The 25,599-nt window shown below is 45.5% G+C and overlaps 1 protein-coding gene across 1 annotated transcript; it reads right to left on the bottom strand.

The window, feature by feature from the left end:
• Window positions 1-24,579, bottom strand: ACTA2 (actin alpha 2, smooth muscle). The gene is made up of 9 exons (XM_069611267.1): window positions 24,449-24,579; window positions 21,559-21,733; window positions 17,292-17,420; window positions 12,021-12,131; window positions 11,634-11,718; window positions 11,384-11,545; window positions 5,208-5,399; window positions 2,791-2,972; window positions 1-322 (listed from the first exon to the last, which is right to left on the bottom strand). The coding sequence occupies exons 2-9, from the start codon at window positions 21,685-21,687 to the stop codon at window positions 179-181; spliced, it is 1,134 nt and encodes a 377-aa protein (XP_069467368.1). The 5' UTR covers window positions 21,688-21,733; window positions 24,449-24,579; the 3' UTR covers window positions 1-178.
• Window positions 24,580-25,599: the final 1,020 nt, after the last annotated feature.

Here is a 25,599-nt window from a genome sequence, read left to right as displayed (position 1 = left end):
TTATGGGTAGCATATTTAAGGTTTATTTTTTTCAAAAAAAATACATTGTATCCAATCAGTTGTTATAATAAGACACATTTTGGAATGGACTTGTGAGAAAGTACTTCTGTGTAAGTACATTCACAGTTACATTAAATGTTCTAATTGAAAATACATTACAAAAAATGAATGGTAATATTTAAAAGCATTTGCGGTGGACGATGGATGGTCCAGCTTCATCGTACTCTGGTTTGCTGATCCACATTTGCTGGAAGGTTGACAGGGACGCAAGGATAGAGCCACCAATCCAGACAGAGTACTTGCGCTCTGGGGGAGCGATGATCTAAAAGATCAAACAAACAGAACAGAGTGTTTGTAGAGAACAGAAAACATATCCTCAACCGAAGGTCAGAGTAGCAATACAATGGGTCAATAACTAAATGCTAGGCGTAATTTAAGCAACTCTGTATACAAGAGATATACATGGGGAATAGATTTGGGTATGGTATAGGCATTCCTAACGGATCCATGTAATGGCCCTGCAAAAGCGTCACTGGTTTTCTTTTGCATATACATTATTGTATTGAACATGCGGGGGACACCCAAGCAACCCCTGAATTATTTATTTATTTTTTTACAAGGGGAGCCGGGGACATCCTCGCAACCCGTCCCCATACATAACGTTGCCGGGAAAAGCCATTGACAACATTATATATGGGGACATTATCTATGAGGACATTACCTGATACCTTCCCAACTATAGTCATCTGGTGCCTCCATGTTATTCTGAGCACTGCAATCTCATTGCTTGTCATCTTTTCACATCTAAATCATGTGATGCCGCAGAATTTGGGGTGAGCGGGGACACCATGCACCTCTTCCTCTTCCAGGAAGTGACATGCATGGTACCCACCCTCTTTCCCATGCATCAGCTTTTCAGAATTTGCATTGTGCTGCTTTCCATGCAAAGGATAGCCATCCCATGGAATGCTAGGGCTACAGAACATGAATCGGTGCACTTGATCGCCTCAGGCCTCTACTATGGAACACCACCCCCTTCCCTCCACCCCAACAGTCTGCCAAATCTAAAAATATTGTAATGGTTTAAATTGTGTTTGTTATTCACTGTGGGAAGTGGGCCCGACTATGGTTAAAAATAATTCTATATATTTTCCTAATTATATTTAGTTCAAAAAGCACACAATATAAATCAATCACAACAAACTACAATAACTCGAAGGTATCAAACATATGCTGGGAGCAGGTTTAAGAGAACACACACCTTGCTCCTCTTTACATGTGTTTGGTATTTTACTGCATTATGATCCTGCTCATACTTATTTACCCGTGGAATTTTAAAATGAACAATGGGCAAAGCATGCATGCATGAATGAATAATGTCCTCTTGGTGTTCATTCGTAAGGAACCTAATCGATTACATTTGTTTCTTTTCAATTGCCTTTTTTATTAAGCAAAAACGGGCAGCTGAAATCACTTCATTAGTGTTTGGATTGAAACCCCATTTTTCAGTGCTTCCAAAAATGGCTCTTGCCCCCCAAACAACACAAGCATGTTCAATTTAATACAATATCTTGAGCAAATATAAGTGTTTTGACAGTGCTTCCTCTATGCAGCACCAGAAGGGGCTAATGTACCTATGGCTGCTAGCGCGCCCTTAACATGAAAACAACCGGGTCACACAACTGGCCTACACTTATTACCGATCATACCATTTTCAAGAACCCCTTCACCGGAGTGATGCGCAACAGAAGCCCCTTCTGCATTCCCTCTCCCACTTAGTGATCTAAGCACCCTCTGATTCATTGCTCCATTCTGGGTTCCACGGCAACCCGTTAGTGTATAGATGTTCAGTGCAGGCTTCCATTCTTTTGAACGTTCACTCCATCTCTAGCTCTTGCGGGCATGGAGCTGCTGCTTTGGTCAATGTGGACAAGCACTGGTCCTACCAAGCCCATTCAGCTAAAATGTGTTATTGCCAATTGCCTTTGCGACTTCTGCTACTTCCCCCCTTTACACCCTTCCCCCACCTATTCCATCCTCCATTAGCAATGTATGCTGTCCATCCTACTTGACACTCATGATGGCTACAGAAGCAGTTGTTACAAATGCCTACCTGATAAATAAATGAACCAATGAAACCTCAACATGATGCATTTTAACCTGTGGTCCTTGTAATGCAGTTTAAATTGTGAGCGAACCATTTGAATCTTATGTCCAATACACCATATGCTGGTTGGCAGAAACATTCTACAATGATTGCAGAATGCCGGGGCATGCATCCCAGCATGTTGGCTTCTCAGACTGTGCCCGGTCTGGTTTATTCCACCCAGTCGTTGCATTCATCAGGTTGGGGAACATTTAATGTGCTGCCTGGTAATTGATTAAAGTTCAGGAGATCTCAACATAGCGTTAGAAAGGTAGGACTAGAAGCCTTGTGTTTGCAACACACATTCAGAAGAGACCTTGGCTTATTCTGTGTGTCATCCTTAAAGGTTCGCGCCTGACAGAGATATGAAGTAACAATGCGCCTTCAGCCTTCTGAGCAGAGCTTACTTTGAAAGATGAAATCTTTGGGTGAAATAAGGTACATGTTTTCACACAATGTAGAAACGACGCTATGGCCATTGTGTTCTGTATGAGATGACACTGGAACAAATGGACAATGATCTGAGGGATGGACCATGTACTTCTCTGCAATGGTTATGCAAGATTTCCGCTCTCCCAATATCTTGGACATTACTATGTTGACACTATGTGACAAGCTAAGGATGCCACTTTAACATACTGTACCTTGATTTTCATTGTACTAGGTGCCAAAGCAGTGATCTCTTTCTGCATCCGGTCAGCAATGCCAGGGTACATAGTTGTACCTCCAGAGAGAACGTTGTTTGCATATAGGTCCTTTCGGATGTCAATGTCACATTTCATGATGCTGTTGTATGTTGTTTCGTGGATGCCAGCAGACTCCATACCTGTCCAGATAAAGAAAACCAGTAAATATCAAGTCTTGAGGAAATTGGTAGTGAACACCAAAACACACTAAGAACACTTTAAGTGGCACTGGGAGCAGGGGTCTGTAACCTTTTGGCTCTCCGGATGTTTTAGACTACAACTCAATCATCCCTAACCAGCAGTCAATAGCCAGATATCCTGGGAATTGTAGTCCGCAACATCTGGAGAGCCAGTGGTTTCATACCCCATAACTAGAGTAATGCAAGACTTCTGGTGCAAAAGAGCCACTGAGTTCTAACATGGTTCTAGAATACAGCTAGCACTTTAGCTTTTATAGGATATTTGTATGGATGAGTGCTTGCACAAGGATTACCTCACTCTCCTGTCATTTTTAGCTGAGGTGATCAATTCAATGAATAAAGTGATGGTCTTTTCTGTTGCGTGGACTTTTGTTAATCTTTTTGAGTTCCGAAACATGGAATTAACCTCTGCACATTAGGTTGTGTGCCCAGTTACACCAGTGGCATCAACATGAGCTTAAGTTAGCTGGTGTGATACCTGATTCTCGCATGAGCAGAGCACTCTGCAGCATGCCACTGCAAGTATTGGTCCACCTTGCTGTACATCTGCAAGTAATTCAAACACTAAACATACATTCTAATGTAAAGGCACTAGTGATTTCAACAAATGCCCGTCATTGAGACATGGACAGAGCAGTGTCTTCACAAGAAATATAGTGATAAGGGAGGGAGAAAAGGCACCGATCCAGTAGAGCACCGCCTGCACACCCGATAGTAAGTCATGTATTTGGTGACAGACCTCTAATCCTGGGAATGGGTTTCTAGCCTGCAGATGACTCTCTGCCACCAGAACAAGGACCTTTGGAACCAAGAGAAGCCATATTGCCTGCGTTCTTTGCTATGGTGTTTGGAAATGCGTGGGATCTATGCAAACTGACAAAGGTGCTACAATATTTGCTTAAATATAAATATTGAAGCAAAACCACCACCTTCACCCTGCCCGAAACTGCTTAGTGATGCTGCCAATCTTAGATCAGAATACACTGCTAACAAGGAATTCAGTTCCCTGCATCCAGTGGGCACTAGTAACTAACAAAGTGCATGGTTTTCAACTTGATGGAAACGCCAATTTTGGGCATGCCCTCTCACTGGATGGTACGCTTCGATGCCAAAAAGCGATGAACAGTGAGGGAACAACTGCTCTTGGTAGCTTTCATCCCATGGTGTGTGATCCTGTCGTGGACTGATGCCAGTCATGTTCAAACCAGTCTTGACTCTGCCACCTGTTTCAGCAGTCCAGCATGAATTGCTAGGCCTCTCCCCCTCCACTGTATAAAATTAACCGATATAAACCCATTTATTCATGATCCAATGACCTATGTGTCCAGTATATTTCCTTATGTTGTGTAGTTCTTTGCAATAAGGTTCTTGGCATAGGCTGACATGGGATGGCTAAAGTACAGTGGGGCGTTTCTTTGTTAGAAAATGGCAAAGGGGGGGCTGACCCCCCATGTTTACATACAGTGAACTCTATTCAGAATAGAAATGTCTCTTCTAATGAGATGTGATTAGAAAAAATCATAAAATAAGGAAGGCAGGCCCTTTTTGCACATAGTAAACTTTATACATAATAGTACGAATCTATTGTGATGAGATGTGAATTGAAGTAAATATACAGTTTTGCATTGACCTCTATGCAAAAATCAGGTTGTGTATTTTCTATATATTTCCTTTGGTGTGTTTTCATTTTCTGCTTGTTTCTTCATTTATCAATGCACTAATTCAACTGTGAGGAAGAATATACAAAGTTTTAGGCCATCAACACTATCTTGGACCTCAATTTTCCATTTTATACTTTTCTTCCCTTTCATTTCTGCTTTCCTAGGGCACTGTCCCTTGTTTTTATGCTATTTAGTGTCTCCATTGTTGTTAGTGATTTAATATATGACCAAATTTGTAAATAAAATCTCAGTTATTTTAAATACACTATGAACAAAAGTTTGAACCATTTGTAATGTTGAAGAAATTGAACCACTGACCTATATTTCTGTCGTCATGTTGGATACACAGAGTGGGATATCGGTTTAAGATACCCGTTCACATAGAATTATGAATTGACTAATTAGGAAATTCAAGAAAACCCAATGGTGGAACCCCCTATGTTCTATAGAAAATGGGAAAGGAGCAATGGTTAGGTAAGCGCGTTTCCTTATTCAGCCTTCGATGAGCACTCACCAATGAAGGATGGCTGGAAGAGGGTCTCGGGACAACGGAAGCGCTCATTACCAATGGTGATGACCTGACCATCAGGAAGTTCATAGCTCTTTTCCAGAGAGGACGAGGATGCAGCAGTGGACATTTCATTTTCAAAGTCTAGGGCCACGTAGCACAGCTTCTCCTTGATGTCACGAACAATTTCACGCTCAGCTGTTGATCAGAAGAATTACATTTTAAAATTTGAATTAAAACAAATGTGCGTTTAACGTCTGGTGAGGCATCACTTCTCGCATCAAATTGGTACGGTTGACCCTTTTCACAGAACATATTCCTTTATAATCTGAATTGCGAAAATCACTTAGTTTATTTAGGTTCTGTACCTCTTTGACTACATAAAAAAAAGGAGGCTGCCTGTATTAGGTTAAATTGATGCTCCCTGCACTTTCTTAATTTAGACCTCATTGTCATTTTGGTTGAGTACAGAATCAGCGATACTTGATATAGGAATATTATCCTTTTGACTTTGTATTCGGAGAGTTCTTATCAGAGATGTGGAATCTTCCCCAGGGGCGGGGGTAAGGGAGTGGGGGGTGGACTGTGCGTGTCACTGCTCGCTCATTTGCTTCTTACAGATTTGTTAGAGAAAAAAAACCTAGCTCTCCCTTTTTATCATTGGTTTTCATTTCTTTGCTTTCAAGGACTTGGCATAACTAAAAGGAGCAAAAGCGGATGTCCAAGTGCTAGGGGCAAGATGCAGCAGGGCCTCTGCTGAATAGCAGGGATTTAAGTGGACAGGGTCAGACACCCAGCAGTAGAGACGCTGACCTGGCTCTGTCACCCCCTAAGCAGCCCATACAATTTCCCAGTGCCCACTTCCTTAGTCTAAAAGGGGGACTGAATATTAACAACCTCTCTGATGCGTTTAAGGAAATGAGACAGCCTCTGCTCAAACAGAAATGCTCAGGCCTCATCAATAAGCTTGCACTGTCCAAAGGAGTGTCGTTTGCAGACATGTTACTGTTAGGGTGAGTGTTGTGACACAGGCGGTGGGCAGGGACCCCATTGTGCAATAGGTGCTCAGTTACATGCGTGAAGAACTATTTGCAAACATATTTTAGATATAACATTTTGCGCTTATTCTTCTGTTTCCAAAACGCTGTTTGATTTTATGCAAATTGGCAGAAAACTGCATTGGTGCTATTTGCCCCCCACCCATCTCCTTTATCATAGCTACATTATTTACAGAAGGTGGGTGATGTATTCACCGATTGAATTGTTTATATACTGAGCGAGAGAGCAATTTATTTACAAACCCAACAAATTAATTTACAGTATGCAAAGAATGCCTCCTGAGACCATGAGTGATCCAAAGTACATACTTGTAGTGCTTTATTGTTTTATTTGGGTCAGGTGGTGTCCCTTTTAAGCCACACCCATCACTATTCAGGCCATGCCCACTTATTAGTGTCCCCCCCCCAATGATCTTGCATCCCATTTAAAGCACTGGGAACAGTGTTGACAGATATAATGTATTTGCGATGTCTCCTCCTCCTCAAACGAGAGGGACTAGAGAGGTAAATGGCCACAGTCCTTGCCGGAATTTAAATCTAAAGGTGGTCTGGCAATGTCCATGAGATCGCTCGATTCCCAGCTCTGTTGTCTCTACTGAATACAACATTTGGCTCATGCACGGTTTTTGACTTTATGTTCACCTACAGCTGCCTCCAGAATCTGGCTAACCGACCGATTAGCATGGCCTTCAGGCTGAGCATCAACCGTTTTTTTTGTTTTGGGTCGGAACAGCTGCCGGGTATCCCCCGCTCACTATACTATAGAGTATAGTGCGTGGGGATTGCGGGGGACACCCCTGCAGCTGACCCGAAAAAGAAAAAGAAAGAAATAAAAGAAAAGGACCCTGCGGCGCCGGTTCCCAATCACAGAAGTGAAAGAGAACTGGCATTGCAGGTACCAGCGAGACGGAAGGAAAGGTAAGTAGGGAGGTGGGGTGCAGGCGGGGTGCGAGGGGGTGATACGGGGTTAGGGTTTCCATAGAGTTGGGGTTGTTTTATCTTGTATGACCAAATGGGAAATGTACGAACATGTTTGCATTACGTACATTTCTCATTTGGTCATTTCTGTTGCGAGCTTTTCAGTCGCGGTAAAACAACCCCAAATCGAAATGTCTTAGGGCCTCATTATGACTCAGGCGGTAAGGGGTTTACGGCGGCGTAAACAGCGCCGACCCTTACCGCCTGATTCCGAGGTCCCTTAGCGCCATGGAGGTTTTAACACCTGCTTTTATCAGGTGTTAAAATCTATGGCGCTAAGGGACCTTGATGTTAATTACGCCACCGTAATTTACGGTGGCGTAATTAACGCCTTCCCCACTCCCATTATGCCCTATGGGGCAAAAATGGGAATGGGGAAGGGTAAATGGGGATTGGGGACTTACCGCCCCGCCAACCTCGGAATGGGGCGGTAAATCCGCCAACCACCATGGCGTAAACGTAGTTTACGCCATGGTGGTAAAGTTACGACCCAGGCGGTAACTTACCGCCTGGGTCGTAATGAGGCCCTTAGTCTTCTCAGGACTTTTGAGCAGAGCCCTGTTATGGCAATGGTTTGTGTATGGCAGAGATGTGTCTCAGGCAGAGCTCTTATGATGTTAAAAAACACTTTATCACCCCCGCTCCCAAAAAAACCCAAAATTATCTCCCCCAAAAATATCGCATATTGCCGTTCCAGCCGACCATATATACGGCGATATTTTTGATGGGCATAATATGTAGTGGTACCCTGAGAGGCAGTTCAATGCCTGGCTTCTTATAAAGAAAACATCAGCAATGCTAACTGCTTGGGCTTCTGCGTAGGCATGGGAAAGGCCCTTGCCAGGCACAGCTGTAGTGGTAGTAACTGGCCATTGATGGGACCAGGTGCAAAATGGTGAGAGTACCTGGCCATCTAAAAGCAGTGCCTGCCAAATGCCTAATACTTCAACACAAGCCAAAACGGCTGGCTTTGCCAATGCTTGTTTTTAACAGGACCGTGAAGGACATGCACAGTGCTTATAAGTAGAAGGGGCTCAAGGCAGACCTGGTGAAGACATTTGTATTGCACCAGTGGTCAAATATCAGGAAACTGCTTAGAAAAAACACAGGCAGGCACTTCGAGTGCAAAGTTTGATGGTAAGGACTGTTGAGCGTGTGCTCAAAGAGTTCCCATGAGGAGGTGTTTTGGGCGGCGAGGGGCAAGAATTGGGTGGGAATGGCCATAGGGATTAGCATGACCATGGGTGGGCAAATAGCCAAACACCTACAAGCTTTGTGTCCCTCCTCATGAACCATTTCTCCCTATGTGTTCACTTTTCTGCTAATATGTGGTGCAAAACCACCACCTAATAGCCCAAACCAAAAACAACGGGGGAGCAGCACCTTGAAGCAACTGGATATTAAATTGTTACCAGGCACTAGAGACAAAAGGAGTTTCTCTGGACAGTGCTACCAGCTCCTCCCAAGTGTACCAACCTCATCTGTGCGGCATTCTACCCACGACACAGCAGACATGTTTTCATTCTGGCCCAGAGTACTCATGTGGCGCCTTATGATGACCTAACAGTGCCTGGGAGAGTACAACACTTCACCACACTCCTCATCCTTGAGCACTGACTGGGGCACACCTAAGGGGCAGACAGCCCGCCCGTCACAGGGGTTTGACCCCAATGAAACTAAAGCAAAATGCCTGATCACTCCCAGTGCAAGCAAGTTTTGAAGAAGCAACTCTCGGGTATGTCATAAGGTTATGGGGCTAGAGACCCCACGCCAATATTTACTTTAAAGAAATCAAATGTGTCGTATGGGCTTGTTAAAACCCATCGATGAATCTGTGATATGTCACGGCTCCTCCCTCAAGAGAAGACCAGCTGTCATGCTGTCAGTCTTAGATAGTCAGTTTGACTCCATGCTGGCTGAGGGGCTATGCTCTGTTCAGGAGTCTGGCATTCCATCTCTTGAAGGGCCATCCTGATGCGCTGGAAACCATGCAGCCTTTGTACGCCCACAGTTGCCTGTTGGGGGGGGGAGAGTCTCCCTCCTCATGTGTATGAGGAGGAACCCCCTGACTTAGTCTACAAACTTAGTCTAAGCACACGGCTGGGAACCCCTTACCAAAAAAGACCTGCTCGTTCAGCCTCGTTTTCTCTTCTGCTCACAGAAGACATCAGAAACGAATGTCAACATGCTTCAATCTCATAAATACACCCATGAATCATCCTGCACAATCATAGGTTACCATGTGCCATGGGGGAACAGCAGTGCACCCTAGCTGTGGAAAAAGCTGCACCACAGTTAGGACAGTGGACCAAAGCAACTGACCACTGCGAGTGATGTCACTATCGGGAGAAAGAATAAGATTAACCCTCATGCTGCCAAGTTGCATCCCCAAAGGAAAATACCCCTAAAACCATTTAAACTCTGGGCTGGATAATGATGAGCCGGAATCATGCTATCCTGAATCATGATTGGGTGATATTTTAAAAAGAGAGGTTATTTAAACTACCACTTTTTTGCAGTTACCATTCCCACCGTGCTCCTAACGAGGCCTTTTGCAATTAGAATTCATTAGCAGGCTTTCGTGGCAGAACATTCTTTTTTTCTGAAATACTTTTGGCCATAAGCTCAGTGCAGTGTCATACTCTGTCAGTCCTACTGCAATCATTTCAGGTGAGTTAAGTATGCATCCAGCGGTGGTCTGCATTCAGTTCTGTTTGGTCTATGAAATGGGCAAGCATGGTTACTGTTCCACCAACGCAGGGACTTGGATTCATACAATCTTTTCGAGGCTCACTCCGAGTTTCAAAGCAGTGTTTTAGGAAGCAGACTCTCTTAAGGTTAGTGACTATTGTGGAAGGGTCTGCACCTGAACTTGAGGTCACCACCCCCCATGACATTTGGCAACACAAGCTCTCAGACCGAAATTCACGAAAGACGTCAAAACAGCCCAATTCAGGCAAGCATGTGCGATCTGCTCTACTGTTGAAAACTACGCTGTCCTAGGCCGGGAGCGGGCCATCAGGGTGACGCGCTGTACCCTCAAAGGGACCTGTCGAGGAACCCACCAGCCAGCTCGATGACCGCGGCCTGACCCAAACTTAGGACTGGATTCCTCTGCATGGCGAGGAAAGGAAGAGTCCACCATCTGCTGCTTGCGGCCCGAATCCCCCTTACATAGGGACCGACTACTCTGGACCTTCATGACTGGTCTCTGCATCACACCGGAACAAGGACTAATCCCAAAGGCCACACAGGCTGCAACTCCTAGTACTGCGCTACTCTCACAAGAGGCCAGCCCACACGCTGGCTACTCACACCCTGTACAGCTCTCTGCTGCGCTGCACCTGGGCCCAGGCTTTAAACCATAAAAACAAAGAATAATATAACGATATGCCCCATTCCCTCAGGCCCGCACTGCACCGGGCATGAGTAGGCGTGTACAGCAGTTTGCAAAGGCAATACAACATAGTTACACTATCCAGTAAGTCACATTTTGAGCCAAATGATTACTGCGCTATCGTTTTTCGTTTCCGTATGAAGACTGTAAATAGCGCACTTGGGAAATACTAACGATGCTTACACATAATTGCCACATGTACACATGTACATGACCGCATGCCCTACAGTACTGAAATATGGAATTTGGAGAGGAGCAATGAGCAGGTGTGAATTGTAATGACCTTGACAGAATGGTAGACTGATGAGTCAATCCAGCATGACTGGTAATCTCGGCTTTGAAGTTTAGATATATTTCTCTGTAGCAGGTGCTTTAACCCACTTTGACCTATCTTTCCAGTACCAAAAGGGCTTCAAAATTAAAATCCTAATACTATTGGGCTTCTAATGGTCCATTGTACATATTGCGTCATATAAAATGTGTACAATTGGCACTTAAACGACCCACTCTGCCAAGTGTGGGGGTGATGTGGAAAGGAACACCCAAACATATGTCCCCATACAACCCCGTAGACACCAAATATGACCGTCACTGAAGAATCCCGCAAAGCACTAGGGACTGGTGCTCGGCTGGTCTGTGATGGCATTTAGCTCCGTCCTTTTTGCAAATGGACAGAAGGTGCATTTCCAGGAAGTATACATGTGAGGTCACTGGAATGAGTGAATGTTGAAGAGAGGCGAGGAACTCACCAGTAGTCACGAAGGAATAGCCACGTTCAGTGAGGATCTTCATGAGGTAGTCGGTTAGATCACGGCCAGCCAGGTCGAGACGCATGATGGCATGGGGCAGGGCATATCCTTCATAGATTGGCACATTGTGGGTGACACCATCCCCAGAGTCCAGCACAATACCTGTCGGGAGGCAAAAGGGCAATGTATCAGGCAGCAGCCTCTAGGTGGGCGGCTTCAATAAGGAAGGGTTTGGCAATCGATTGCTTACCAGTTGTACGCCCAGAGGCGTAAAGGGACAGCACTGCCTGAATAGCCACATACATAGCTGGCACGTTGAAGGTCTCGAACATGATCTGAAATATAAATTGGCATATTGTCTTCTACTCAAGGCAGAGGTAAAGTTGGCAGATACCAGTCTTCATGGATTAGCACGTGGGCTGAGTGCAGGGGAACGGCAATTGCGGGTGGTTAGACAAGTGTGCACTGTGCTCTGCCCAGGATCCCTTGCAAAAAGGTGATTGGACAAGTACAGTTGCAACTGGTGTTCAGTTTTACTATACCGCTTCAGAAAGAGTAAGCATGGAGCGGGACACACACCCATAGTGATTGCAAATGAGATGGATTGGCCACTGCCCTTGTGCTGTGCCATAGTTACCTGCGTCATTTTCTCTCGGTTGGCCTTGGGATTCAGTGGAGCCTCCGTTAGCAGGGTCGGGTGCTCTTCGGGTGCCACGCGCAGCTCATTGTAAAAGCTGTGGTGCCAGATCTAAGGAAGAGAGGCACAAATCAAGAGGACCATTCAGCAATTAAAGAGTTTAACAACATCTGTTGTTCCTAAATCCAGTGGTGACTCTTACCCAAAGAACTATCAAGTGTGCTAGCTTGGCAGCAGGGCAGTAGTATCACCAGACCACTCTTGGCTGCCATTGCACCCTAATCCACGGATCAAAGCCCACCCTCCACTATCCTCACCCTCTGACCCACTTCTGTCTGAGTTGGCATTGATTGGCTGCCTCGCACAGAATGGAAGAGCAATGCCAAAGGGTGTTTGTAAGCAGCACCTCCAAGACCATGGCCCTCTTGAGCAGGCCTGATGGAGACCATTGACCATTTAGCACTGTGGAGTTTCATAAATCATTGCTATTTCTGGATTTCATCAGATTAGGCGTCTTCATGCGATCGCCACCATTGTTTGTGTGCAAAACTGAAGAGAGGTTTTCTGCCTCTTACTAGCTGTATTCCATGAGTTTGTAATATTGCTGCTTCTTTTGAAACTAACTTCTAATCAAAAGCCAGAGTTTGGCTTTTTCTGTTCTGTGTTGTACTTTCCGACGATATGTTGGAACACTTTAATGGGAGGACTACCTACGACTCTCCTCGAAGCATCTCAGTTATGGCTGTACATCACTTAAGATCTGAGAAGTTTTTGTCATAAACTTTTGATTAGTAAACATGTGTACTTCATTATGATTTAAATACATGGGTCTTAAATCAACACTTGACTTGCACCATTTGCAGTGATGGTTCCTTCATATGAACTCAGAAGTCTGCTTTGAAGTTTCATTTTAGATGATCACCGAGATCAGAACAATGCTGGTAATTAGCTTCATTATTAGTTATTTTATTTGTGCTATTTATAAAGCATGAACCTTGCTTCTGAAGGTAATGAAGTGAGTGCTGTAACTATCAGGGCTTTTGGGGGAGACGGAGGGATCGTTGGGGGATTGTGGACAACGATGTGTGAGGCAAGACCATTTACAGATTGTGTACAATGATGTTGTCTAGGTAGAGATTGGGTCCAGATTTGAAGATTTTATTTCAAAGTTTTGGAGATTGTGTAGAAGCATGTTGGACCGGGAGTGATAATTACCCCGAGATTGTGTACGAGAATGTTGGATAGGTTGGCTTGATTCTGAAATTCTGTACCAGAGTTTTGGGCTAGAAGGGACGATTCATAAATTGTGCATGAGAGCTTTGGTCGGGCAAGGACATTCACACAGAGTACGGCAGTGTTGGCTTGGCGTAGTCAATTTAGTGATTGTGCACACGATGACTGGACAGGAATAGCCGATTAGGAGATGGGTGGCGAGGAATGATTGAGCCATTGGGGCTCGTTTTTTTACTCCCTCGGAGCATAAACAGAGGGGCCAAAAGCCTGTCTTAACGCCTCCTTTCATGCTCCAGGGAATTTTCATTGTTTTTGAAGATGGAGGTGGAACGAGTGTTCCGTTTCTGTCGCCTGTTTGCCCTCCACCTTAAAAAACACATTGGTTTTTACTGAACAAATAATTTCCTATGCAAAAAGCAGGCCGTTTCCATAGGAAGTCATTGTAAACGCTGCCTGCCATGCGTACATGGAAGGCAGCGTTTACTCTATTTGCACTGCACAGTGCAAATAGAGAAGAGTAAAGAGGCTTTCCCATCTCTCTACACTTCTCATTTGTACTCGTGGTGGAAATGACGAAATTGCCCGGAGCGGACCTGTTTGCATGTAAGTCCAAACGTAAGTGCTCCCTTACTGGGAATTAATGCTGAAAAGCAAAATTAGCTCCAGTGTGTATGAGAATGATGGGGTACCGTTAGGGTGATGATTTGATATCAGGTAATATTAGCCCCATAAATAATGTCGCCATATATATAGTTGCCGGGAAACAGCATAGGGGACATTGTGGGGTAAATGGGAGCTGGGGTTGCGGGGGTGTCCCGCGCTCCCTTTAAAAAAATATGGGGGTTGCAGGGGTGTCCCCCGCAGGTACCATGGGTTAATATTGCCGCAATAAACGGCGCCATTCTTCTATGGCAACATTTTTGCGGGGATATTAACACATGGAATCGATGATTTAGTGATTGGCAGGAAGGGCACAGGGTGACTGGGTAAGCAGACTGGGGCAGGGTTTGCGGCTAACGGGGGCAAGGTCTGGTGGAAGGTAGTCAAGGCTGATAGGGTCTTGAATGTATCATTCCTGAGGTAGGGTCTGACTCGGAGCTCAGACTTCTTTGGAGAACTGGAGTACATTTTGTGGCCCTGTAGGAATTTTTGGCAAAACATTCAATACACATTGAAAGGATCCTGACCTGCGGCTTTTCAGGGGCGCTTGACTCCCTCGCAGGGCACTGGAGCATTATAGCAATATCACAGAAAACCCTCTGTTTATTTTTGGGGCCTGGCGGGGGGGGTGGGGGACAGCTGTGGAAAGCAACATATCTTGACAATGAGATATGTTTAAATAGGTCCTTGCATTAACCATTCTACAAGGGTTCCATGTGTTAATATCCCTGCAAAAATGTCGCCATACAAGAATAGCACTGTTTTTTGCTGCGATATTAACCAATGGAACCTGCGGGGGACAGCCCTGCAACCCCCATATTTTATTTAAAGGGAGCGGCTGACACCCCCGCAAACTCCAGCACCCATTTACCACATACATTATCCCCATAAATAATTATCCCCATAAATAATGTCGCCTATGCCGTTTCCTGGCGACTATATGTATGGCAATAATATTACCTTTTGCACAATCTGTTCAAAGAGCAAATGCACATCACAGGCAAAAAGTACTTTGTAAATGTTTTTTGCGTTTGCCTATTTACGAGCAACTTCCTCTCGTATTACCTACTCAGACAATGAGGAGGACATAATTTTGAAATGCTAAGTAGCTTCTCATTTCCGAGCGAGAGAAAGGGGAGCCGAGTCACTGAGCTGACCTCAGCCTCGAAAGTAACCCATCCGTCGCCGTCGTTTTGTCCCACTCTCACAGCTGGCGCCTAATGAGTCGGTGCGCCCACCCCCACCCCCGCTCTGCCAAATGGATGCGGATACATTATTGATGAGGAGTGGAGACACTTATGAGCTTTTTGAAAGGTGTGCAGCTGTCGCGGCCGCAGCTGGAGGGACCAGGCCGAGAGCAGGCCAGAGCTGCCAGAGAGTGCGCGATATTCCAGAGGGCCACCCTGCTGCCTTGGTGGTCGTTGCCGCCCCACTATGGCCAGGACTGCAGCAGGCAGCGACCTTGACAGCCGCAATACTGTATACCTCCAGTCAGTTCCTTTCGCGTTCTGCTTTCAAGGTTGTGTCGTGTCCACGTGACTGTATGTGTGCATTTGTATTGTTAGAAAGAATGATATTTACACTCTGGAAAAGCGCATAAATAAAATGGGCATCTATATCACTCGTTTTATTTTTCTTAAAAGACACCCGAAGGTGATCAGTCCTCTGAAATCAAAAGCAAACATTCCCTGCCCCCTTTATGTTTGCTTTAAATGAGCCTTCCTTTCTGTGGATTTAGCTTTTTTGTTTAATTAATGGCGGGGTGCACACCATTGCCTTGTAGTTTAGTGTGGATTTCTTGCCTGATTGAACGCGCTGTGATTGGTTTTTTATAGTTCAACCTTCTATATCATTGGTCGAAGTCGTGTTCCGGGGGTGGGTCTTTGCTAGCTTTTACAAGGAAATAGCCTATTGCGCATGTCAGTTTCCAGCCGCCCCGCCCTTGCGTTCTACCCAGACTGCGTCTGGTGTTGGCAAGTATAAAGTGGGACGATTGAAGAATGACGTGTCGATCTGTACGGCTGAGTTGGTGGTGATTGCATTGGCGATTGATAGGGTGTGCGAGTTGGGGTATGAGAAGGTGGTGGTGTTCTCGGATTCATTGAGCGGGTTGCAGGCGATTGTGGCAGGGGATGGTGATAGGAAGGATGTGATTTTGGATATCAGGGGGAAGATTGATCGGTGTGTGCGTGGGGGAATGGATTTGGAGTTGGTGTGGGTCCCCAGTCACAGTGGCATTTTGTGTAATGAGTTGGTGGATCTGGCGGCAGGTGAGGGTATGACGAGGGGAGCGGTTGATGTGAGGTTGCCTTTGAGTGTGGATGAGGTGAAGGCTGTGATGGTGAGACGGGTCATGGATGAGTGGCAGGAGAGGTGGGTGAGTGGGGTGAAGGGCAGGTGGATGTTTGGTGTTCGTGGGAAAGTGTCGGTGAAAGTGGATGCGGGGAGTCTGGAATGGAGGAGTGGGGAGGAGGTGATGCTGAATCGGTTGAGGATAGGGCATGTGGGGCTGAATGACTGTCTGTTTCAAGTGGGGAAGCGTGAGTCGAGGGACTGTGCGGTGTGTGGGGTGCCTGAGACTGTGGGACATTTTTTGCTTAGGTGTGAGAGACATGTTGAAGAGAGAGAATTGATGAGGGTTCGGTTGACTGCGCTGGGTGTGGCTGAGCTGAGTGGGAGGGCTTTGCTGGGAGGTGACGGGGTGAGAGGCAGGAGGAGGAGCAGTGTGATGTTGGATTTTGTGAGGCAGATGGGGGGGTGGGAGGAGGTGTGAGTTTATGTGTGCTAAGAATTGATTGTGGGTCTGGTGCAAATCATCCTTTAGGATGGGGAAGCGCCTGCGTGGGTGCGCCCACGCCTCCGATAATTGAGAAGAAGGCATGCCATGCCTCCGCACTCAGTCTATGCACAGGAGCCGGGATGACCTGCATGCCGACACGCCTGCTAGTGGGCCGCATGCATGCTGCCTGGATCACACCCCACCTTTCAGTGGTGGGGTGTGACGAATCACCATAACAGTGGAAGTGAGTGGACCCTACCATGATTGCTTGTGGGCATACTCGCCCTTAGCGCTTAAGGGGTTAAGGAAGCCTGAGAGAGAGAGAGAGAGAGAGAGAGAAAAGAGAGAGAGAGAGATAGCGAGATATCAGTGAGTCAAATCACTGTGCAGGCCTGCAAATCCATCGAACGCCTCAAACACGTTTGAACCCAGTGGTGTCCACTGGATGTGGCCCATTAAGAAGCATTTGGTGGAACGCTTTGTAAAAGAACGTGCCCATGAGGATTTCTAATGAAAGTGAGTGGTATTTCGACACATGTGCCACACAGCTTCCAACCTAAACACACTTTTGCAGGAAACGTGACATTCTTAGGCTGTACCTTCTCCATGTCGTCCCAGTTTGTGATGATGCCGTGTTCTATTGGATATTTTAGGGTCAGGATACCTCTTTTGCTTTGTGCCTCATCACCGACGTAGCTGTCTTTTTGGCCCATCCCCACCATGACGCCCTATTAAAATAAACATGGGAACGTATGTTAGAAAGTGCAGAAGGAAAAATCACACCAGCAAACAGTATTTGAACCAGAATGCGTCTGGACACATCTAAAGCATAGGTCGGTATTTTGCGATTATCCCTCAGTAAAGTAAACACAAATTCTTCACAGTGTGTAGGTAGTGACAAATTGACTGGTCCGTTCCATGATCTCTATTATACCTGTTGAACACCTGCTTGTTTTGATTGATGCCAAAGTGGGATTCATGTGACCTCCACTTCTGAACACTCGTGTTCCTACCACTGACCTTGACAGGTTGTGATTGGCCCAGGTGCCACTAAGGGCAATTCCCTACCCCTTCCATCCCAATGACAGGTCTCCAGGTCACCCCAGTCCCCTTCCTCACTTCTCTCTTGCCTCACTCCCCCGTCTTTCCCCCAGCTGTCTTCCAACTACTTTGCTGTTTGTATCCTCCTCTCCTGTCTCCCCCTCCCTGCTTTTATTTTCTTGCCCCTTTTCTCTCCCCATTGCCCTTCCTCTTATACCTACCCTATTTAGCCCCTTTATCTTTTCTCTCTACCTATTTCCCTGGCTCTTTCTTTCTGTAGTGCCCTCTTTTGTCACTGTTCTGCCTCTTTCTGGCCTCTGTATTGGCTATTTCTGCCTCTTTCAGTCCTTCCAATCTTCACCCCCAACCCCTCCAGTGCTCCTCGCTCTCTTGTAGGCTGTGTTGGGCCCTCCTTGTTCATTACACAGTTTTTGGGCCCTGGTTCGCCCACACTGGCTGCCCCAGTAATAGCTGTGTCCAGCTTAATGCTTTTGGCTAATTCATGACTTTGGTGTTACTTAGTAGGCTTATCCAGATGTGGACGCCTTGCTCGCCATGCCTAGAGCAGTAGCTGTAGTGCACTGGCGGTGCCCAGCGAGTCAGCAGCTGGGGTTGATGTTGCTACTCTTGCTAAGAGTAAACCTTGATGGTATTTCGGGCTGGACTGCCCTGATCGTTCAGATGATACAGGGATGCAAATGGGTACTGTCTTCTGGTCTGTGATCAAGGTCCACCGAACACACTCGTTTGTATTTGTTCTAAGCATTGCTCTTCTCACATTTTCTACAGAAATTTGATTGCTTTATCAAACGTTTGCAGATCATGCTCTAATGTGTGCATATTCGTGTATGCTGATATTAAACATATTTACCTAAATTGTGCATCAGTGCCTGATATCATATGACCATTCTACAAAACATGTTGACGCTGGAACTACAGGACCAATTACTGTCCTTTAAAAGTCTTTGTGGGGCATATAGCAGAGTCTTCGCATTTCCAGGGGTCACAGTGGGGTCGTGTTCTAAAGCAGCGTGCCACATTTATAGTGCAGACTGAAATGCCACTTGACCAGAACCATCCCCAAATTAGGAATATGCAGATTTAAATCCATCTCACAGCAGTGGCAGACAAAGCTGTGGAAGCTTGGCTACGAATTCACAGGGATTTTCAGTTGAGGTGTTTTTTGGTTCGCACAACCGTAGCAAGCGTGTTACTTCAAGTGGTGCTGCCAGCAGTGGCGCTCCCAGTGGAAGGACGTGGGCTACTCTCAGCTTGGCCCCGAATCTCATTGGAGTAGGACGATGCAATGTTGTTTGTGTAGTTTTGCACTAGAGCAGAGTCATTATTTTGCACCTGTGTCCAGTCTGACTACACCAAGAGTGAGTGCGCAAATAATTACATTTACGTTGTGCCAAAAAACACTGAATTGCCTCTAGATACTGGTCTTGCATTTGGGTACTGGGGTGCTGGGAAAGGGGAAGACAAATCGGAGGGTGGACTCGGCTTCCTATTCTAAAGGGTGGATTTTCAGGAGATTTTGGAAGCAAGTTCTGGACGGAGGGTAACCACATTCTTCCAGAAGTTGGTTCCATGCTCTATTTCCCCACCCCTCAGCTTCCCGCATTCCCCCATTTAACAAATCTCTTATTTCCTTTTGCGACACATCTGTCTGTAGGTACATGAGCGGGTTACCCCAGCTGATCTGAGGCGTGCTGCCTTGATGTTACCACTCGGGCATATCTGAAAAAGTATCGGACAGCTACTTCACCCAAACCACACAAGACCGTAGGTTAGGCCACATGCAGGTCTGCGGGCAGAATGACCTTGGTCGTGAGGAACCGATGACGGCTCCTCAAACCATCAGCCCCGTGACCCAGCGTACCCGCAGCGCGTTGAGCCTTTGGTAGCCCAGGCATCACGGCTTGAGTTAATCATTTCGAAACCCTGCAAACCAAGGATCCCCTTATTTGCCTCCTGGTATGAGAAAGGGGGCAGACACAATTGTTTCACTCTTCATTGGAACAATGTGTATGTGGATCACGGATTTGAACATCACATTTTGCTTGGGACATCATCCCTTACACTGAACAGAAACACCATTATAAGTGAAGACAAGGAGCCACAGCAGACAGCTATTTGTAGTAGCATCATTTTTTTTCAACATTATTCTGGGCGTTCTTTTTTAGCAGTGCACCAACACAGACGTCATTGCTTGGTCCCTAAAGGAGTGACATTTGGGACATGTTCACCACAGGGTGTAAAGAAGCCTTTTACGGTAGATTGGAGGCAGCTTTAAGTTTCACTTCCTGATCTGGCTCAGAATCTGGGAGCCACCCTTTCGAGTCCAAGGGTTTTCTGGGGAATGAGATGTTACCCTCGAAAATGGGAAAGGTGAGAGATGCTGAGCTATATTAACAGCCCAACTTGCGTAGGGGATTTGTTAAACGATTTTCATTGTAAACAGTGGGGCTTAAAATGCCAGTAAACAAACGATGTTGCTGAATCTGGCCTGAAAGTGCATTTATCAAACAAAAAGTGTGTGTGTGTGTACGTACACCGGTGCGTGCATGGGAGAGGGACTGGACACTACTAGCCAATCCTCACAAAGGGCATCATGCCAATGTTTCAACATTGTCAGTGTCTAAGTGTTCCACCCCACCCCTGTTTTCCCCCCTTCCCTTATTAGAAGACAAAGGAGCAGATGGACTCCATACAAGGAGTGTCAAGGCTTCTGCTATACCAGCTCCAATACAGCATATCCTCTCCAGGGAGGCACAATTCCATTAACATGCCGGATATGCCAGGGGTGGCATATTGATCCATGTGCAAGTGTGACACACCCACCGGGAGCCAGACTAAGACCAGCAAGTTCATTACGCAAATGTACAGATGCAAGTGCATATCATAGTGAAACCTGGGTATCTATAGTTGAAATACTTGTAACACAGTTCATCTAGCAGAACCCTAATATGGTAGCAGAGCTAGACTACCTTCTGTGTATTGTTGGTTCCATGTCATTTCCACAAAGTAAATTATGTCAACATTTTTTATGTGGGTGCAGGGGCCCAACACCTCTTCATTAAACCCTCCACCCCAAACCCCTGCCCACCATCGTTTAACCCTTAACCCACAAAACACATCTACATTTCCAACTGTTTTGGAAGTAATTTCCAGAAAGTAAATTACCACAAAGTAATTTACTTTGTGGACACATCAGGAGACCGTATTGCTTTGCGTGCAGTAGTCGTCATATAATATGGGAGTGACCATGCAGTGATTTCTACAGTTTCCACCTGGACCTGACCCCCTACTTTAGAGCCAATCCTGATCTCTATAGGAGTTTTGCTGGAAGAAAAACATGCCCAATCCGATTGAAATGAATGGTGAAATGAAATTCACAGGCACATTCTATTAAGTATCCGGTACATTAAAAAACGATATATTGGATGGCACCAGATCTGTCTAATATTCTACATGGTGGTTGCTGTTGGCTATGCCCAACTATAGATTCCCCACTTAACCTGCTCCCATCTTGCTTTTTCTTGAACCTCCAATATACCTCAGTTGGCATCCTTTCTACTGAAATTATAAAAATAGCCTTTCACTATGTAGTTTGCAGTATGCAATTCCTAGACGTTGCTTATTTGGCTTACATGATGGTGAACTAATAGATTTCTAGCTAATGTAACCAAGTAAACAGAATATGGTAATTTGGGATGCAGGCACATTGTAGAACTATAGTGTTCCTACATGTCTCAGACCGTATGTTGTGGAATGAGTCTACCCAGAAATTGTGCATGCATGGGGTCCCTAAAAGGTATTCACCTGATGCCTGGGGCGGCCCACGATGGAAGGGAAGACGGCCCTTGGAGCGTCGTCCCCAGCGAAGCCAGCCTTGCACAGCCCTGAGCCATTGTCGCACACCAGTGCAGTTGTGTCCTCCTCGTCACACATCTTCGTTTATATCAACTTACTGAAACCTCCTACACAGAGAAAAATCCTAAAAAGAAATAAGATTCCGCACGTGACTGGTTTATCAGCAAAAAAGTACAAGAAAGTCCCACACTGGGTCTAGTAAGGAATGCACATTGAACAAAAGTAACACACGTTTGGAGGCAGGTGATGAAGATGCTAAGGCAGAATGTGTTTGTTACTCCACAAATAAGGTCACAAAACAACACCCAAAACTCCATCAATCAACAGAAAACGGTGATTTGAACTCCTCCACTTTACACAGATTGCAGAGAGCAGAGCCAGGAAGGGAGTGCTGTGCGATGAAGCACGCACACACACAGCACTCATTGGAAGCTGACAGCAAAGACAACTTTTCAAACATTCATTTGTTTCTAGAAATATTTCTCAACAAAGTCTGCTGTGCTCAGAAAATCACAGTTGTGATCACACTAGATACATTACTTGGTAGATTTTGAATTCTGTCATCAATGATCAGACTATATACATACATTTGTAGAATTTCAATTGATTTATAGAGTGTGATCATTGATGAAAGAATTCAAATAAATACATTCAAAATGTACCAAGTCATCTATATAGTCTGATCATTGATGAAAGAATTCAACATCTACCAAGTAATGTATCTAGTGTGATCATTGATGAAAGAATTAAAAATATACCAAGTAATGTATATAGTGTGATCATTGATGAAAGAATTAAAAATATACCAAGTAATGTACATAGTGTGATCACTGATGAAACAATTGAACATCTACAAAGTAATGTATTTAGTGTGATCATTGATGAAAGAATTAAAAATCTACCAAGTAATGTATATAGTGTGATCATTGATGAAAGAATTAAAAATCTACCAAGTAATGTATATAGTGTGATCATTGATGAAAGAATTAAAAATCTACCAAGTAATGTATATAGTGTGATCATTGATGAAAGAATTAAAAATATACCAAGTAATGTATATAGTGTGATCATTGATGAAAGAATTAAAAATATACCAAGTAATGTACATAGTGTGATCACTGATGAAACAATTGAACATCTACAAAGTAATGTATTTAGTGTGATCATTGATGAAAGAATTAAAAATCTACCAAGTAATGTATATAGTGTGATCATTGATGAAAGAATTAAAAATCTACCAAGTAATGTATATAGTGTGATCATTGATGAAAGAATTAAAAATCTACCAAGTAATGTATATAGTGTGATCATTGATGAAAGAATTTAAAATATACCAAGTAATGTGTATGGTGTAGCCATTGATGAAAGAATTAAAATTCTACCTCTGTGCCAGACAAATTCGATTCCCTGAGCACAGCGGACTTTCTTGTGAACTAGTTCTAGAAAAGAAAAGCATGTTTGGAAAGTAGTCGTTGCTGTCAGGTTCTCATGTGTGTTGTGTGCGCGTGCTTCATTGCAAAGTAATCCCTTCCTGGCAATGCTCCTGGAATTCTCATTTTGTTAAAAAGTTAAGTCTTTTTGTAAAAATTCTGCACTGTCACAAATTTCACTACAGGGGAAATCACTGCGAATGGAAATGTTTCGGGCATTCTTTCGCTGCTAAAACACTAACAAAAGAAATGCTGTCTTGTACGTGTCATTCCCCTCTGCTCCTGCGTTCATTGCTTCTCACACAAAAAAGTGAAAAAGTGAAAATTCCACCTTAAATGGCACGTCGGTGTTAATAGCCGAGAGAAAATGCAATTGAGTGTTATTGTAGAAAGGAATATTTAATCACCAGCCTCCCTACACACGGCTTTCACGGTAGTACGGCTTGAATGGGCTGCCCTGGTTGGAAGGGACGCAGCCATTTCCTAATTAGGAAATACTCCTCGAAATGTCTGTTTTTGGAAGAGAATTCCAGGTCAAGGGTTTTGCTCAAACACCAGTGCAGGCCAGCGCCGTGCCAAAAAAATGGCTGCAGAAGGGAGGGGCGAGGGGAAGCCGGTTTACAGCTCGCTGGGGTCTAACGAGAACCATATTTAGTAATAGAGCAGAAAACCTGCAGGAATCCGCGCGCGAGCTCCGCGAGGGCTCTCGCGGCAGCTGCGAAGTGCATCTCCCAGAACTCGCATCTTTTCCACGGGCAGAGACCGCGAAAAACACTGCAAACGCGTGCAAAGCGCGCCCAGCAGCGCGGGAACCGCGCACGCGCGAGAAGAACTCTGCTGCTCTGCGCGCTTTCTTCCCTGAAGGAAAGTTCAAGTCGATGGACGCCTCGTCTGAACTTCATTCTAGATTTCAAAACATGCGCATTAAAAGGCTGGCTCAGAGCACTAACCCGTATCTGCCATGACACTTTAAAGATTCAAAGCAACTAAAACCAGTTGCGCAATAAACAGTGCATGTAAATTGCGTTGGTAAGTCACACACCGACATTCAGGCACTGCACATCCTATATAGAAAAAGCAACCAACCGAGCGTATTTCAAAATGTAGCAGACACCGTTTCACTGTTACAGGCAACAAAGCGTTCAACAGTAATAGTACGCCTCTAGGCACTGCACACACATACACTATGTATGAACGCGTTTCAACGCAAGTCGGTGCAGGTTCTGAAAGGTGCATTGAAAGAAATACGTTCTAAGCAAGCATTACGTGGAATTGCATTCGAATTAAGACGTCTAGAGCAGCGCTGTATGCGCTCATGCGCGCGCTCCGTGGGAGTGGTCTCTGCAAGCCCCTGCGAGGCGCCACACGCACTCACACGCGCACTCAGCGCCGGCGGACGCATCACTTACCCTGACTTGGCTGGGGCTAGCTGCTCTGGGATGGTGCGCTGAGAACATGAACGCCGTATGATTATATAGCCTCTTGGCCTGTTCCCCTCCCACCACTTTCCCAAACAAGGAGCACAGACAGGCTTCAACTCCATCTCCCACTGTAGCACAGCCTTATAGGGGCCTCGGCACAAAAACCTCAAATTTGGGTGGACGAGGGCCCTGGGTCTCCTCCATTGCATTCCATTGTAGTATTCACGAAACAGGAGGAGCCCTCAGCTGTGCAATATAAACATATTAAATATGCAGGACAGTTGCTAAAGTACACTGACATACTGTACTCCTGACAGGCGACATTTGGCACCGCGCGCGCATTCCCGCGCAAGGGGCGCATCCCTCCTGACATAACATAAAAGGTAGTATTTTGAGTCAGGGCACACACTAATGAGCCAGAGGGGTTAATTCAAGTATACCACTTACAAAGTGGAGTCCTGCACCGATGCGACTACAGGCCCAATGGGTTGCTTCTGTTTTCACCCATTAGATGATGGCTGCTTGCACAGGGATCAGGAGGGTGACTTGCGTTGGTCTCTCACCTTTCCCCTGTGTGTTGGAAGGTCGGGGCGCGGCCTCTGTTGGACATGGGTTACTCCACCGTGGCGTTGCTGCAGAATATGCCTGGCATTGCACCACAGAATACAGGGACCACTTTGACACCCAAACTGCCCATCATCTGTGCCAGAGACTCAGGGCAGCGGTTTCCGGGAGGAAGGCCAACGGTACAAGAGAATGAAGGGCGACAGGGAATACATGGCCATCGCACCTGACAATGTGGCCACCATTAAGACACACGATGCATGCCACAGAAAAGAAGTATGGTTGTTCATAACCCTAGGGCGCTGTCAAGCCATGTGTGAGGGGCAGTGGGAGGGGACTGTGAACCTGGGAGCACAGTAACCGACCTATGGAGCAACTGTGGCAGAATGGCTGGGGCTCTTGCGTTCATGTGGTTTGTAGGTTGTGGCTTTTTGGTGGCTCTAAAGCGCCACTTATAAGCCGAATCTATAGCATAGGAGTACAGTTAGAAGGGAGATTGTGTGTGAGAAGGGACACAGAGCTTGTAGGTGTTGTTTGGTTATTTACCCACCACTTCACTGCGCATGGCCTTGCTG

This window comes from Ambystoma mexicanum, chromosome 8 (genome assembly GCF_040938575.1).
Source record: "Ambystoma mexicanum isolate Mex_15411 chromosome 8, UKY_AmexF1_1, whole genome shotgun sequence".
NCBI classification, from domain to species: Eukaryota; Metazoa; Chordata; class Amphibia; order Caudata; family Ambystomatidae; genus Ambystoma; species Ambystoma mexicanum.
Note: the sequence above shows the minus strand (reverse complement) of the source record. Positions and strands in the feature narration are given on the sequence as shown.

Bases quoted from the DNA above. Each gene is read 5' to 3' on its own strand.
- ACTA2 (XM_069611267.1), bottom strand. From the start codon at position 21,687: ATGTGTGACGAGGAGGACACAACTGCACTGGTGTGCGACAATGGCTCA. The intron at 12,132-17,291 runs GTACAGCCTAAG...TCTCTTCCTTAG, and splicing joins ACTGGGACGACATGGAGAAG to ATCTGGCACCACAGCTTTTA. The intron at 5,400-11,383 runs GTGAGTTCCTCG...TCTGATCAACAG, and splicing joins CTATTCCTTCGTGACTACTG to CTGAGCGTGAAATTGTTCGT.